Source organism: Corvus hawaiiensis, chromosome 4 (assembly GCF_020740725.1).
Source record: "Corvus hawaiiensis isolate bCorHaw1 chromosome 4, bCorHaw1.pri.cur, whole genome shotgun sequence".
NCBI lineage: Eukaryota > Metazoa > Chordata > Aves > Passeriformes > Corvidae > Corvus > Corvus hawaiiensis.
The window spans coordinates 79,519,039-79,532,583 of NC_063216.1; the positions used below are offsets into that span (position 1 = coordinate 79,519,039).

Sequence of the window (13,545 nt, forward strand, 5' to 3'; positions counted from 1 at the left end):
CCTGGGGGGAGCAGGTGATGATCCCTGGGGGGAGCAGGTGATGATCCCTGGGAAGAGCAGCTGATTCCCAGGAAGAGCAGGTGATGGTCCTTGGGAAGAGCAGGTGACGATCCTTGGGAAGAGCAGGTGACGATCCCTGGGAAGAGCAGCTGATGATCCCTAGGAAGAGCAGGTGATGATCCCTGGGAAGGGCAGGTGATCCCTGGGAAGAGCAGGTGATGATCCCTAGGAAGAGCAGGTGATGATCCCTGGGAAGAGCAGGTGATCCCTGGGAAGAGCAGGTGACAATCCCTGGGAAGAGCAGGTGATCCCTGGGAAGAGCAGGTGACGATCCCTGAGAAGAGCAGCTGATTCCCAGGAAGAGCAGGTGATGGTCCTTGGGAAGAGCAGGTGACGATCCCTGGGAAGAGCAGCTGATCCCTGGGAAGAGCAGCTGATGATCCCTGGGAAGAGCAGGTGACGATCCCTGGGAAGAGCAGCTGATGATCCCTGGGAAGAGCAGGTGATGATCCCTGGGAAGAGCAGCTGATTCCCTGGGAAGAGCAGGTGATGATCCCTGGGAAGAGCAGCTGATTCCCTGAGAAGAGCAGGTGATCCCTGGGAAGAGCAGGTGATGATCCCTGGGAAGAGCAGGTGCTCCTTGGAGCCGCGGCCACAGGGAGGGAGGGAGGGCCCTGCCGCAGCCTCCGGCGCCATCGCCTCCATCCCATTCCCTGTCCATGGCTCCGTCCCTGTCCCTTGCTGAGGTCACTTTCGTCCTGTGCCCCCAGGGCTGGGTCACAGAGCCAGGGTCATCACCCTGTCCTCCCCCAAGTGCGCGTCGCCGAAGGGCCGCGAGACGCCCCGAGGTACGGACGCGCCCGAGCCGGCCGGGTGTGACTGACCACTGACCCCCCACTCACTGCCCCCACACCACTAATCCCAGTAACCCCAGTACCCCCCCCGAGCCCCAATGCTGCTCCAGGTGTGCCACGGGCACGGTGAGTACCGGGCAGCCTCCGCCAGGTTTGCTTTGGGCTCCTGGGGCTCTGCGGGTGCCGGGCGGGGGTGCAGTGGTGGCGGGGCTGTGGCACGGCGGGCAGGGCCACGGTGCGGGTGGCAGCGCCTGGTGACGCCGGTTGCGGTGTGACAGTGACGGACACGGAGCCACCGGGGCCGGAATCCAGCGGGCAGGAATTCCTGCAGCACCCAGAGGGAGAAGGAGCCAAAGCAAACCTGGTGCCCAGCACCTCCCTGGCATGTGCCCCCTGACGTGTCCCCCCGGCTGGGGACGTGGGGCCAGCGCAGCCCCCGAGCCCCGGCCCCGTCCTGAGCCCGCCCCGATCCCGCAGGGAAGTGGGGCAGCATCCGGGCCAGCGGCCGCATGAGCAGCTACGCCCTGAACGTGGAGATCGGGTCCCGGCTGGCAGGGAAGGACCTGCTGGGGACACAGCACAACGGGACCCCCGCCGAGCCCTCCTTCCTGCGGCAGCACCGCGCCTCGCTCTACATCATCGGGGACAAGTCCCAGCTGAAGGTGACACGCCCGGCACAGCCACCACGGGCAGGGACGGAGCTGGGAAGGGGCTGGAGCCCCAGGAGCGGCTGAGGGAGCTGGGAAAGGGGCTCAGGCTGGAGCAAAGGAGGCTCAGGGGGGACCTTGTGGCTCTGCACAAGTCCCTGACAGGAGGGGGCAGCCGGGGGGGTCGGGCTCTGCTGGCAGGGAACAGGGACAGGAGAGAGGGAACGGCCTCAGGCTGGGCCAGGGGAGGGGCAGGGTGGGCATCAGCAGGAATTTCCCCATGGAAAGGGTGCTCAGGCCTTGGCAGGGGCTGCCCAGGGAGCTTTGGAGTGCCCATCCCTGCAGGGATTTAAAACCCCTGTGGATGTGGCACTTGGGGACAGGGGCAGTGGTGGCCTTGGCAGTGCTGGGAACGGTTGTGCTCCATGGTCTCCGAGGGCTTTTCCAATCCAAAGAATTCCCTGATCCCGAGGGTGGCAGTGGCTCAGCGCACCCCAGGCCAGCCCAGGCCGTGCTGTCCCTCCGCAGGGTGTGAAGCCGGACCCGCTGCAGCACTGGGAGGTGGTGCCCATTGAGGTGTTCGACGTGCGCCAGGTCAAGGCCAGCTTCAAGAAGCTGATGAAGGCCTGCGTGCCCGGCTGCCCCTCCAGCGACCCCAGCGTGGCCTACCTGCGCTCCCTGGAGGAGTCGGAGTGGCTGTCCCAGGTCAGTCCTCCCCGCAGCCGGACCCGGCCCTGCCCTGTCCTGGGGTGACAGAGTGCGGGCGTTGGGGCGACAGGGAGTTCGCTGCTGTTTTCCCCAAAAGCGTCTCAGGCAAGAGACCCCTCGGGTGCGGCCCTATGGCCACTAGCTCGCTTCTCCTTTCTGCTGGTTGAGCACCGGTGACACACACACACTCTCAGGCCAGACAGCTCCATGTCACCGAGATAAGGAGCCGAGGAGGGCCCTCGGCATGGCAAATCCCAGGGTGGAGGTTTATTTCCTCCTGCGCAGGGGGACCAGGGGCGAAGAGGAGGCAGCACACCCGAAATGTGCTTTGCGTAGGGTCACAGAGCCAGCGCTGTGAGGGCACGGGGCCGAACAAAGGCGGGAGCAGGGAAGGGAACCAGTGCGCGCAGGGAAGGGCGGAGCGGGGAGCGGCTCAGGTGCGCAGCTGCTGGGAGAGGGAGTTTCCTTCCAACAGCGTCGGGGGCTGAGGGCACAATTCGCGAGGAGCTGTGGGAGAGGCTTTTCCTTTACAGCAGTAAGAAAGGTATCTCAAATAGCCGAGTTTTTCCACCAGGGGAGTGACCGGGTGATGGTCTTGGGGATCGTCACCTGCTCTTTGCCACCTCGGGGCTCTCCGGCCCATCAGCCATCGCTGCTGCTGACTCAGTGACCCCAGCCCGGGGGGGGCCCTGAGCTCCCGGCCGGGCTCCAGTGCCCTGTGCAGAGCAGCGCTGGGACACCCTGGGGACACTCGGGTGGGTGTGGGGGACGAGGGTGGGACAGTGCAGGGCTCAGCTCCGTGGTGCTGGACGGAGCTGCTGGCCGGGGATGCCGGGCAGGACCCGCGGGATGCTCCGGAGGGGCTGGGACAGGGCAGAGCCAGCGTGGCCAGGAGGAGCTGGGGCAGCAGCCCGGGGCGACTGGTCCCAGTGTGGAGCCGTGGGAGGGGTCCCACTCTGGAGGGGGTGAGGGCCCCCTGTCCCTGCTGCCGTGTCCCAGCGCAGGGTGGTGGCCCCTGTGACCCTGAGCGTGGCCTCACTCCAGAGAAGGGGACACGGCCCCAGCACCCGCCCCGCAGTTCCTGCGCCCTCCTCACTCCTGGTGCTGCTCTTGGCAGATCCACAAGATCCTGCAGATCTCGGTGCTGGTGGTGGAGCTGCTGGACACGGGCTCGTCCGTGCTGGTCAGTCTGGAGGACGGCTGGGACATCACCACCCAGGTGAGAGCCCGGCGGCGGCCGGGGTGGCCCCGTGGCCATTCCCCGCAGCCCCTCAAGCCCCCTGTCCCCGCAGGTGGTGTCGCTGGTGCAGCTCCTGTCTGACCCCTACTACCGGACGCTGGAGGGCTTCCGGCTGCTGGTGGAGAAGGAGTGGCTGTCCTTCGGCCACCGCTTCAGCCACCGCGGCGCCCAGACCCTGGCGGGGCAGAGCAGCGGCTTCGCCCCCATCTTCCTCCAGTTCCTGGACTGTGTGCACCAGGTGAGCCCTGGCACCTGGGACAGGGGACCCCCGAGTGCCCACCGAGTCCCTGAGTGCCCAGCAGGACCCCAGAGTGCCCAGTGGGACCCCCAAGCACCCACCAGGACACCCTGGTCGCCCCCAGGACCCCAAAACCCCGGGACCGCTCCTGGGGCAGCTGGGGCGTCTGGATCCCAGCCCAGCCCATGGCCATGGATCCCGGGGTGATCCGGGGCTCTCTGTGGCCATGGATCCCGGGGTGATCCGGGGCTCTCCGTGGCCATGGATCCCGGGGTGATCCGAGGCTCTCTGTGGCCATGGATCCCGGGGTGATCCGGGGCTCTCCGTGGCCATGGATCCCGGGGCTCTCCGTGGCCGTGGATCCCGGGGTGATCTGGGGCTCTCCGTGGCCATGGATCCCGGGGCTCTTCGTGGCCATGGATCCCGGGGTGATCCGGGGCTCTCCGTGGCTGTCCCCACAGATCCACCTGCAGTTCCCCATGGAATTCGAGTTCAGCCAGTACTACCTGAAGTTCCTCAGCTACCACTACATTTCCAACCGCTTCCGGACATTCCTGCTGGACTCCGACTACGAGCGCATCGAGCTGGGTGAGGGCGGCGTGCGGGGCGGGGGTGGCACCGGCCCTGTGCCCCCGGTCACACCCGGTGTCCCCTCTGTCCCCCAGGGCTCCTGTACGAGGAGAAGGGCGAGCGGAAGGGCCAGCAGGTCTCCAAATCCATCTGGGACTACATCGACCGCCTCAACAAGAAAGCTCCCATCTTCTTCAACTACCTGTACGCCCCTGAGGATGGCGAGGTGAGAGCTGGGGGCACCTGGAGGGGCTGGGAGCACCCCGGAATCCTCCCTGCAGGAGCGGCTGGAGCTGGGATTTGCCACCAGGAAGGGACCTCAGAGCCCCTCCAGTGCCAGCCCTGCCATGGCAGGGACACCTCCCACTGTGCCAGGCTGCTCCAGCCCCAATGTCCAGCCTGGCCTTGGCCACTGCCAGGGATCCAGGGGCAGCCCCAGCTGCTCTGGGCACCCTGGGCCAGGGCCTGCCCACCCTCCCAGCCAGCGATTCCCAATTGCCAATCTCCCATCCAGCCCTGCCCTCTGGCACTGGGAAGCCATTCCCTGGCTCCTGGCCCTCCATGCCTTGGCCCCAGTCCCTCTGCAGCTCTCCTGGAGCCCCTTTAGGCCCTGCAGGGGACTCCAAGCTCTCCCTGGAGCTTCTCCTCTCCAGGCTGGACACTCCCAACACTCTGTGTGGACACGTTGTCCCTTTGGCCTGGCTGGGAATGTCCAGCCTGGCCCCGCCACCCTTTCTGAGCTGCCCCCGCCCCTCCCACAGGTGCTGAGGCCGTACAGCAACATCTCCAACCTGAAGGTGTGGGACTATTACACGGAGGAGACGCTGTCTGAGGGGCCCTCGTACGACTGGGAGCTGGTGCAGGGGCAGCCGGAGCCGGTGGAGGAGCCGGATCGCCAGGACACCGCGGCCCCGCAGAGCAAGCGCCGCATCATCTGGCCCTGTTACGACAACCGCAGCCGCGTGGAGCCCGACGCCATCTCCAAACTGCTCGAGGTGGGGATTGGTGTCCCCGGGGATGGCACCTGGCAGGGCCCCAGGACAGGGACAGCGGCCCCAGGGGTTCTGTCCCCTCTGGGCTGATGCCGGAATCCCTCCCGCAGGAGCTGCACAACCTGGAGATGGAGCTGGGGCAGGTCCCGGAGCGCTGGAAGGACACGTGGGACAAGGTGAAAGCGTCCCAGCGCACGGAGGGGCGGCAGGAGGGCAGCAGGGTAGGTGACAGGAGGTGACAGGCGCTGTCACAGGGTGTGACCGTGTGTGCCAGGGGCTGTGCCAGGGTGTGGACAGGCTGTGATGGGGCTGATGTGTGACAGGGTGTGGACAGGCTGTGATGGGGCTGATGTGTGACAGGGTGTGGCAGGCTGGTGCTGGTTTTGGTGCTGCTTCTGGGGGTTGGTTCGCTGCTGGTTTTTGTGCTGGTGCTGGTTCTGCTCAGCCCCAGATGGGGGTCCCCAGGACCTCGGTCCCGCCTCACCCTGTCCCTGTCCCCAGACCCCCAGCTCCCTGCTGATGTCATCGGGGCTGTCGCACCACCGGCGCTCGCTGGGCGTGTACCTGCAGGAGAGCGGGGTGGGCTCCACGCTCAACCTCAGCCTGGACAGCGACACCAGCAGCACCTCCACCCCGTCCAGCGGGAAGCCGGGCGCCCGCCGCAGCACCTCCACCCTCTACAGCCAGTTCCAGATGTCCGAGAGCGAGAACAGGCAGGCGGGGCTGGGAATGGGCTGGGAATGCCGGCGGCGGGAGGGGGATCCTTCCCCGAGGGGCAGGACGTGGATCCCGGTGGGTTCCCATCCCTGACCCCGCTGTTCCGGCCCCTTCCTGCCCCGCAGGTCCTACGAGGGGTCTCTGTACAAGAAAGGCGCCTTCATGAAACCCTGGAAGCCTCGGTGGTTTGTGCTGGATAAAACCAAACATCAGGTACCGGCTGGGCCCCGGGCTCTGTGCTGGCCCTCCATGCCCTCCGTCCATGCCCTCCGTCCCTCCCGTGCCCTGTCCTGAGCGCAGCCCTCTCTCCCGCAGCTGCGGTACTACGACAGCCGGATGGACACGGAATGCAAGGGGGTCATCGACCTGGCCGACGTGGAGTCCATCACCCCGGGCACCCCCACCATGGGGGCCCCCAAGACGGTGGACGAGAAAGCTTTCTTCGATGTGAGTGTCCCCAAGGGGCTGGCGCTGGGCAGCTCCCGGTCACTCCGGGCTCCGGCCGCTCCGGCTCCGGCCGCAGCTCTCAGCCCCTCCTGTCTCTGCCCACAGCTGAAGACGACAAAACGAGTTTACAATTTCTGCGCCCAGGACGTGCAGCTGGCCCAGCAATGGATCGACCGCATCCAGAGCTGCCTGTCGGACGCGTGAGCCCAGCTCAGCAGAGCCGCGATTCCAGGCACTGCTGCCGAGCCCGAGCGGGAGCAGAGGCAGCGCCGGGCTCGAGGCCGAGCCGGGACTGAGGGAGAGGAGGAAAGGCCCTTCCTCCTGCCCGCCCGCCCGGGCGGGACGGGGCCGTGTCCCGAGGCAGGGTGGCACAGGGAGGGATTCCTCCCGTTGAAGCGGGCGGGGGCCCCGGCCCGCCCCCGGCCCCGTCAGAGCCGTGTCGTGACCCCGTGTCCTCCGTGTGCCGCAGCCCCGCCCCACCTCCCTGGGCGGGGGGTCCTGTGCCCCACACCCCACCCCACACTGCCCGGGGAGGCAGAGCTGCCCCTCGTCCTGCTCCTCGTCCTGCCCCCCTTGCATGTCTGCCAGAGCCCCCGGAACCTGCCCCGCCCCTCCCGCTCCGGGAGCGAGTCCTGGGCTCCGGGACCCGCAGCTCCGGGGATGGCAGGGCTGACAGCGGAGCACCGGGACCATCCCGCGTCCCAGCCTGGAGCCGCTCCCGGCTGTGCACAGGAACGGGAATGCTGGGAATACTGGGAATGCTGGGATGCTGCGGGCGCTAGCTCCGTGTGCCCAGAGGGGATGTGGCCGTGGCCACTCTGCTCCCAGCGGGCAGGAGGCTCCTCGGGCTGTGGCCGGGGGTCCCTGTCCTGCTGGGGTCCCTGTCCTGGCTGGGACAGTCTCTACCTCCAGGCTGGCTGTCGCGGGGGGCACATTCCCTGCGGGAGGTGCCAAACGCTGCAGCCTCCTGGGTGCCCCTCTGTCCCCTCCCGGGGGTGGGGACCAGACCAGCCCCGGGATGAGGGTCCCCTCCGGCCACAGCCACACGGGGCTGGGACAGGGCTGGGACAGCGGCCCTGCAGGTGCCACCTGGTCTCTGCACGGTCTCTTTGCACAGGTCACACTCCCCCCCCCCCCGCCCCGCTGCCCTTCCCCTCCTCAGGGCTCTCCTCCCTCCCCAATCCCCCCCCCCGTGCCCCTTTGTGCTCTGCCCGTGCCCGGCCCAGGGGATCCAGGGGAGCAGCTCCTGTCCCTGTCCCTGTCCCAGCCCCGCTGTCCCCCCCCGCTGCTGCTGCCCCTCAGTGCCAGGGGGGCTCTCGGTACAGAATCGGCTCCTGCAGCCCCCCCGCCCCCCCGCCCTGGTGTGAACTGGGGGGTTCGGCGTGGGGGGACCCCAGACAGGCACCGTGGGGTCACTGCGGCCCCGCTGCTGCCCGGGACCCCCCAGCACCCCCAGGACTGACCCCCCCCAGCTCCGCCAGTCCCCCCACCCGTCTTGTTTTTAAAGTCCAGCATTTTATTTCCGTGCAGAGCTCTTTGTACAGTCCCCGTTCTCTGTACCAGACTGGCTGTGCAGGTGTAACACGGAGGTTTTGTAACTTACCCGAGCAGTTGTAGATTATTGAAGTTTCTGTACATTGTGTCAAACATGCAGAGTCCTTGTATTGTATTTGTGCCTAGAGGAAAAGGTTATTCTATAAAGAGAAAACTAACGGAATTTAATAAAAAAATTAATATGAGAGACGCTCCTTTTGCCTCGCTGAGCACCGGGAAAACGCAGCAGACTCGGGACACACCACGGGACAGGCCCAACTCCTGTCCTCGGGGACTCGGTGTCCCTGTGTCACAGGGCAGAGCTCCTGGGGGCATCCTGGCACAGGGACCTTTGTCCTGCACTGGATCCGCTCTGTCCCACCCGCTCCTGCTCCGGCTGTCACTGTTTCAGCCTGACAGGGGGGAGAGCCAGCGAGGGAACAGGGACAGGAGAGAGGGAACGGCCTCAGGCTGGGCCAGGGGAGGGGCAGGGTGGGCACCAGCAGGAATTTCCCCATGGAAAGGGTGCTCAGGCCTTGGCAGGGGCTGCCCAGGGAGCTTTGGAGTGCCCATGCCTGGAGGTGTCCAAGGAATTCCTGGAGGTGGCACTGAGGGCTCTGGGCTGGGACAAGGTGGGGCAGCGGGCACCGAGTTTGGACTGGGAGGGCGTTTCCAGCCTCAGGGATTCCATGATCCATCAGGGGCTTTGGCTCCCGGGTGTTGGGTTGTGGCAGCTGCGTTGTGAGGAAATCCCAACCCTGGCGGATTGTGCCAAATTTTGCGCCAACATCCTCTGGTCTCCATCCTCAGGGACGCTGCTGCTGCTGGGCAAGGAGGGAAGGAGGGGCAGCCGCGGCCCCGGGGGGCAGGGCTGGGCTGCCCGGGCCGAGGAGGCTCCCCTGGGCCGCTCCCCGGTGGCCTCCCCGGGCTCTGCGGTGGCCCCGAGCAGCGGAGCCGCCTCCCGGGGCTGCGCTTTTCCGGGGGATCCCGGTGCTGGCGGCTGCGCCGGGAGCAGCCCTGGCGGAGCCGTGCGGTCACCGCCCTGCGCTCGCTCGCCGGGGCTGCGGGCAGGGGCAGCTTTGGGCCCGGGCCCTCCCTCCTGCCCCGGCCCCGCCGTGCGCTCGGCGCTCCCAGCACCGGGCAGGCACCGGGAACCCTGGAATGGTTCGGGCGGAAGGGACGGGGACCCCAAACGTTCCCGTCCCGATGCCAGCGGGGAAGGCCCCGCCCGGGGGTCACGGGGACCCTGCGGCAGCTCCGGGGCTGAGCCCGGGCCGGCTCCGCCCGCGGGCACCGGGGGCTCCCGGCTCAGCCCCGCTCCCGGCCCCGGACCCGCCCGTCCCGAAGCCCCCTCGGGACCCTCGGCGTGTCCTGCAGGACGGAGGAACCCAGCACCGGCACGTGAATTTTGAGCTTTTATTGATAGTTGGAATTTACAGCCTAAAACTGACAACATAGAGAGATGCAGACTTTTTTTCCTTTTTCTTCTTTTCTTTTTTTTTTTTTTTTTTACTTTTTTGGTCGCTTTTTTACAAAAAAAAAAAAAACCAAAAAACAAAAACCAAAATAACCAAAAAAGCCACCAGCATCAGATTTACAATATAAAAGTTTTGACAGTAGAGAGACTAAAGTACATCTGGAATTACTCAGAAAAATAAACAGGGAAAAGGCAGTAATTTCAAATTTGTCCCTCATATTTACACATAATACACAGACATTGCTTACAAAGACCCGGATCCCACGTTTAAGGGCAGTTGGCATCGTGAGAAGGCTCCCCCGGCACCGCCCTCTGCCCGCCCCGCGCCGGGCCGGGAGCGGATCCCGGCATCTCCCCGCGGCCCCTCCGTGGTTTTATTGCTTTGCGGGGCCGGTGGTTGTGGATGAAGGCATCGAGTCCCCCCCGCTCGCTGCTCCTGCCGGGGCACCCCCATCCCTCGGGAACTGCCGGGATGCCCCCCGTGCCAGCGCAGATGTTCAGGGAGACCCAGCTCGGGACACCGCGGCGGGATTTTGGAAGAGCGGGAACAGGAGGAGCGGAGCGACGCTGAAAATCCGGGCTCGGGCTGGCGACCCCCACTGCAACATTCCCGAATCCATGAACCCCCATCCCCCCCTCGAGCTGTTGGATTTACGGGATCTCCGGTGCTCAGGGAAGGCTCCGCTCCCATCCCACAGCCTGGAATCAGCTCTGCCTCAGCTGGGACGTGGGGACGGCAGAGGTGCCATTCCCAAGGCCTTTTCCCAAAATGAGCCAAGGCCAGGAGCCAGGCACGGCCTGGGATGGGCACGGAGCCCCTGGGATGGACACATATCCCACCGGGATGGCCACATATCCCGGACGGAATCCGCTCCCTCAGGACACGCCGGGATGGCCCTGCTGGCTCCGGGCACCGCTGTGGTCCCAGAGGCTCCGGCTCTCCCGGAGATCCGGAATTATTCCCGACAAACAGCCTGGCCTGGGTCATTTTAGATCAAACCGGAATTCGGGGTCCTTTGGCCGGAGGCGGCGCCGGGGTTTCCAGGGGGTGAATCCATGGATTGTGCTAACAGTCAGAGCCGAATGTTCCCAACCAGCCCCTGGAAGGGACGGAAAAGCCCTGGAAAAGCGACTCCAGAGGCTCCAACTCAACAGCAAACATGGAATATTCCGAGGGCAGATGGACGGGAGAGGCTGGGCGGGAAGCGGAGCTACGGAGGGAGGGATTTGCCGGAGCAAATTGACCGTGCAGGACCCGTGCAGGAAAACCACCGGGAAGCGCCGGGGATCGGGATGTGCCGGCAGGGATCGCCCCCGCGGATCCCGAGGCTCGGGGCAGGGTAAAGGAAAGGTTTGGAAAACGTCACATCAAGGAAAATGTCTGGAAAACTCAACATTTCCACCCAAATTCCTCTCAACTGCCACCGCATCCGGGTCGGACATGGAAGGCAAAGACAGGAACAAGGAAAGGGAAAGTCCAGAACCTCTTCCGAGAGCGCCAGGGACAGCCCAGGCCGGCTCCAGCCTGGAACGGCCTCTCCCGCCCGGAGAAATGGAACCGGCATAAAATAAAGGCAAGGAGTTGCTCTGTTCCCAGCCCTGGGACTCCCGGAATTCCCAGCCCTGCCCAGTACCTGGGATTGGGATTGGATTGATTTGTACCGACGCCAGAGCCCACTGGGAAGGTGCAAATCTCCTGCTCCAGGAGTTCCCAGCAAAGCCAAAAGCTCTGGGAAAAACGGGATTCGGGCGAGTTTAGAAATCTCTGCAATAAATTTATATAAATATTCCCTATTTACAGCAAACATCGGGAATGGGAGCGCAGGGAGGGAAGGAGGAGCCAGGGACACGCTCGGAGCAGCTCCTGCTGCTGCCCCCGGGATGCCCCCGCCTGTCCCAGTGTCCCCGCAGCCCTCATTCCATGGATCCATCACCTCTGGAATGCTCCTGCCTGTCCCCAAGGCTGGGGCGGAAACCAACCACCTCCTTCCCTGAAATCCCAAGGATTTTAATCCCAAGGTCTCTCCTTGTCACGGTCCAACCCTCGAGTCCCGGCCTCAGCCAAACGGGGAACCCACGGGAAAAGTTCCGGCTCCCCTGGGAACTGGGAATGGCTACGGGGGGTGGGGGTCAGGTCCTGTTCCTGAATTGGCCATAAATCCATGCGGGAAGTCCGGCTGCTCCGGCAGCGCCCGCCCGGCTCCGGCCCCGCGGTGCCTCCTGGGATCCCAGCCAGGGATGGGATGGTTCGGAACAGGGAAAGGGTGAATCCAAACCAGGGAAATCCCAACCCACCGAAGGGAATTCCTGACTCCCGCCACTCCCTCTGGGCCAAGGTCCGGTTGAAGTTTGGATCCCAGCAGTGGGAGCTTGGAACATTCCCGGTTTTCTGCCATGGCTGCCAGCGAAGGGAGGGACAATTTTAAGAGGGAAAAGCTCATCAGGGATTTCTCTGGGACTGCTTGGCAGGAAAATCCCTTTCCATTCCCAAAGCCCCCAGATCCAGCGGGGGAATGTTCATCTTCCACAAGGGGGAAATATTTACAGGCCCAGGAAGTTTTCAGTTAAATTCCATTAAATAATAAAATATTTGGAATTAAACATTAATTCCATTCCATCAGAAAATCGGGAATAATCCTTATTTCTGGCAGTTTTAAGCCCAGTTTCTGTCCCACTCGGGGACAGCTCCGGTGCTCAGGCCGGAGTCTGGGATCAGTCTGGAGCAGACAGGAAATGGACGCAGAATTCCCGCTCCTGCCCCACGTTATCCCTTGGGAAAGGATCCACAACTGGGATACAGCCCCGCACGGCCCCAGAGGGAACCCCGGGAGCTGAGGATTCCCAAAGGACGTTCTCCTTCTGTTCTGTGGAATTCTAACAGGGCCCCGTTCCCAACCATCATCCTCACATCCCGAATGCAGGGAAGTCCAGGGAAGGGGCCCTGGGGGTCCCTGGGGAAGCTCCCAGGGAGCAAATCCCGCTGGAGTGGGAACTGCAGCTGAGGGACACCGGGGATGGGATAACTGGGGTACAGGGATGGATAAACTGGGATACTGGGATGGGCTAACTGGGATACTGGGATGGGCTAACTGGGGTACAGGGATGGATGAACTGGGATACTGGGATGGGCTAACTGGGATACTGGGATGGATGAACTGGGATAGGCTAACTGGGATACTGGGATGGGCTAACTGGGATACTGGGATGGGCTAACTGGGATAAGGAGCTGGGAGGTGTAGGGGGAAGAGCACAGGGAACAGAAATCCCTTGTTGGGATTGGGATGGATTTAAGGCACTCGGAACAGCGGGATTGGGAATGATTGTTATCCATGGGCTCGGGCACAGGACATTCTCCTTCCCTGTTTTCTGCGATCTGGGATGGACGAGGATCCAAGCTGGAATGGGAAGAGAGGGCTCCTTCCAGACTAAATCCAAGGCACTGGGATTGCTCTGGAGCTGCCACTGTGCTCAGCGCCCTGGAACAGCTCCTGGATCCAAGGGAGAAAAACCTTTTTTGGGAAAGCTGCAGCAGGTCCGGAGCCAGGGGAGGGAGGGATGGGGATTGCAGGGATGTGATGCAATCCATGGAATGAACTGCAAATTAATGGGATGAAGGGGAAGGGAAGGGAAGGGAAGGGAAGGGAAGGGAAGGGAAGGGAAGGGAAGGGAAGGGAAGGGAAGGGAAGGGAAGGGAAGGGAAGGGAAGGGAAGGGAAGGGAAGGGAAGGGAAGGGAAGGGAAGGGAAGGGAAGGGAAGGGAAGGGAAGGGAAGGGAAGGGAAGGGAAGGGAAGGGAAGGGAAGGGAAGGGAAGGGAAGGGAAGGGAAGGGAAGGGAAGGGAAGGGAAGGGAAGGGAAGGGAAGGGAAGGGAAGGGAAGGGAAGGGAAGGGAAGGGAAGGGAAGGGAAGGGAAGGGAAGGGAAGGGAAGGGAAGGGAAGGGAAGGGAAGGGAAGGGAAGGGAAGGGAAGGGAAGGGAAGGGAAGGGAAGGGAAGGGAAGGGAAGGGAAGGGAAGGGAAGGGAAGGGAAGGGAAGGGAAGGGAAGGGAAGGGAAGGGAAGGGAAGGGAAGGGAAGGGAAGGGAAGGGAAGGGAAGGGAAGGAAGGGAAGGGAAGGGAAGGGAAGGG

At 64.0% G+C, this 13,545-nt stretch overlaps 1 protein-coding gene across 6 annotated transcripts in view; it reads left to right on the forward strand.

Annotated features, from left to right (window-relative positions):
* Positions 1-8,152, forward strand: part of SBF1 (SET binding factor 1) — a 64,372-nt gene extending 56,220 nt beyond the window's left edge. For 4 of the 6 annotated variants that reach the window (XM_048300800.1, XM_048300801.1, XM_048300804.1 and 1 more), the window contains 12 exons: positions 1,332-1,516; positions 2,030-2,206; positions 3,327-3,428; positions 3,502-3,687; positions 4,149-4,275; positions 4,353-4,483; positions 5,019-5,252; positions 5,360-5,470; positions 5,751-5,962; positions 6,092-6,179; positions 6,282-6,413; positions 6,519-8,152. In XM_048300800.1, coding sequence (XP_048156757.1) covers positions 1,332-1,516; positions 2,030-2,206; positions 3,327-3,428; positions 3,502-3,687; positions 4,149-4,275; positions 4,353-4,483; positions 5,019-5,252; positions 5,360-5,470; positions 5,751-5,962; positions 6,092-6,179; positions 6,282-6,413; positions 6,519-6,617 — 1,784 coding nt within the window. In that variant the 3' untranslated portion in view covers positions 6,618-8,152. Of the gene's footprint in view, positions 1-770; positions 849-1,331; positions 1,517-2,029; positions 2,207-3,326; positions 3,429-3,501; positions 3,688-4,148; positions 4,276-4,352; positions 4,484-5,018; positions 5,253-5,359; positions 5,471-5,750; positions 5,963-6,091; positions 6,180-6,281; positions 6,414-6,518 lie in introns of all 6 variants that reach the window. The other 2 variants (XM_048300798.1, XM_048300799.1) reach the window with 1 other exon arrangement.
* The last annotated feature ends 5,393 nt before the right edge of the window (positions 8,153-13,545 follow it).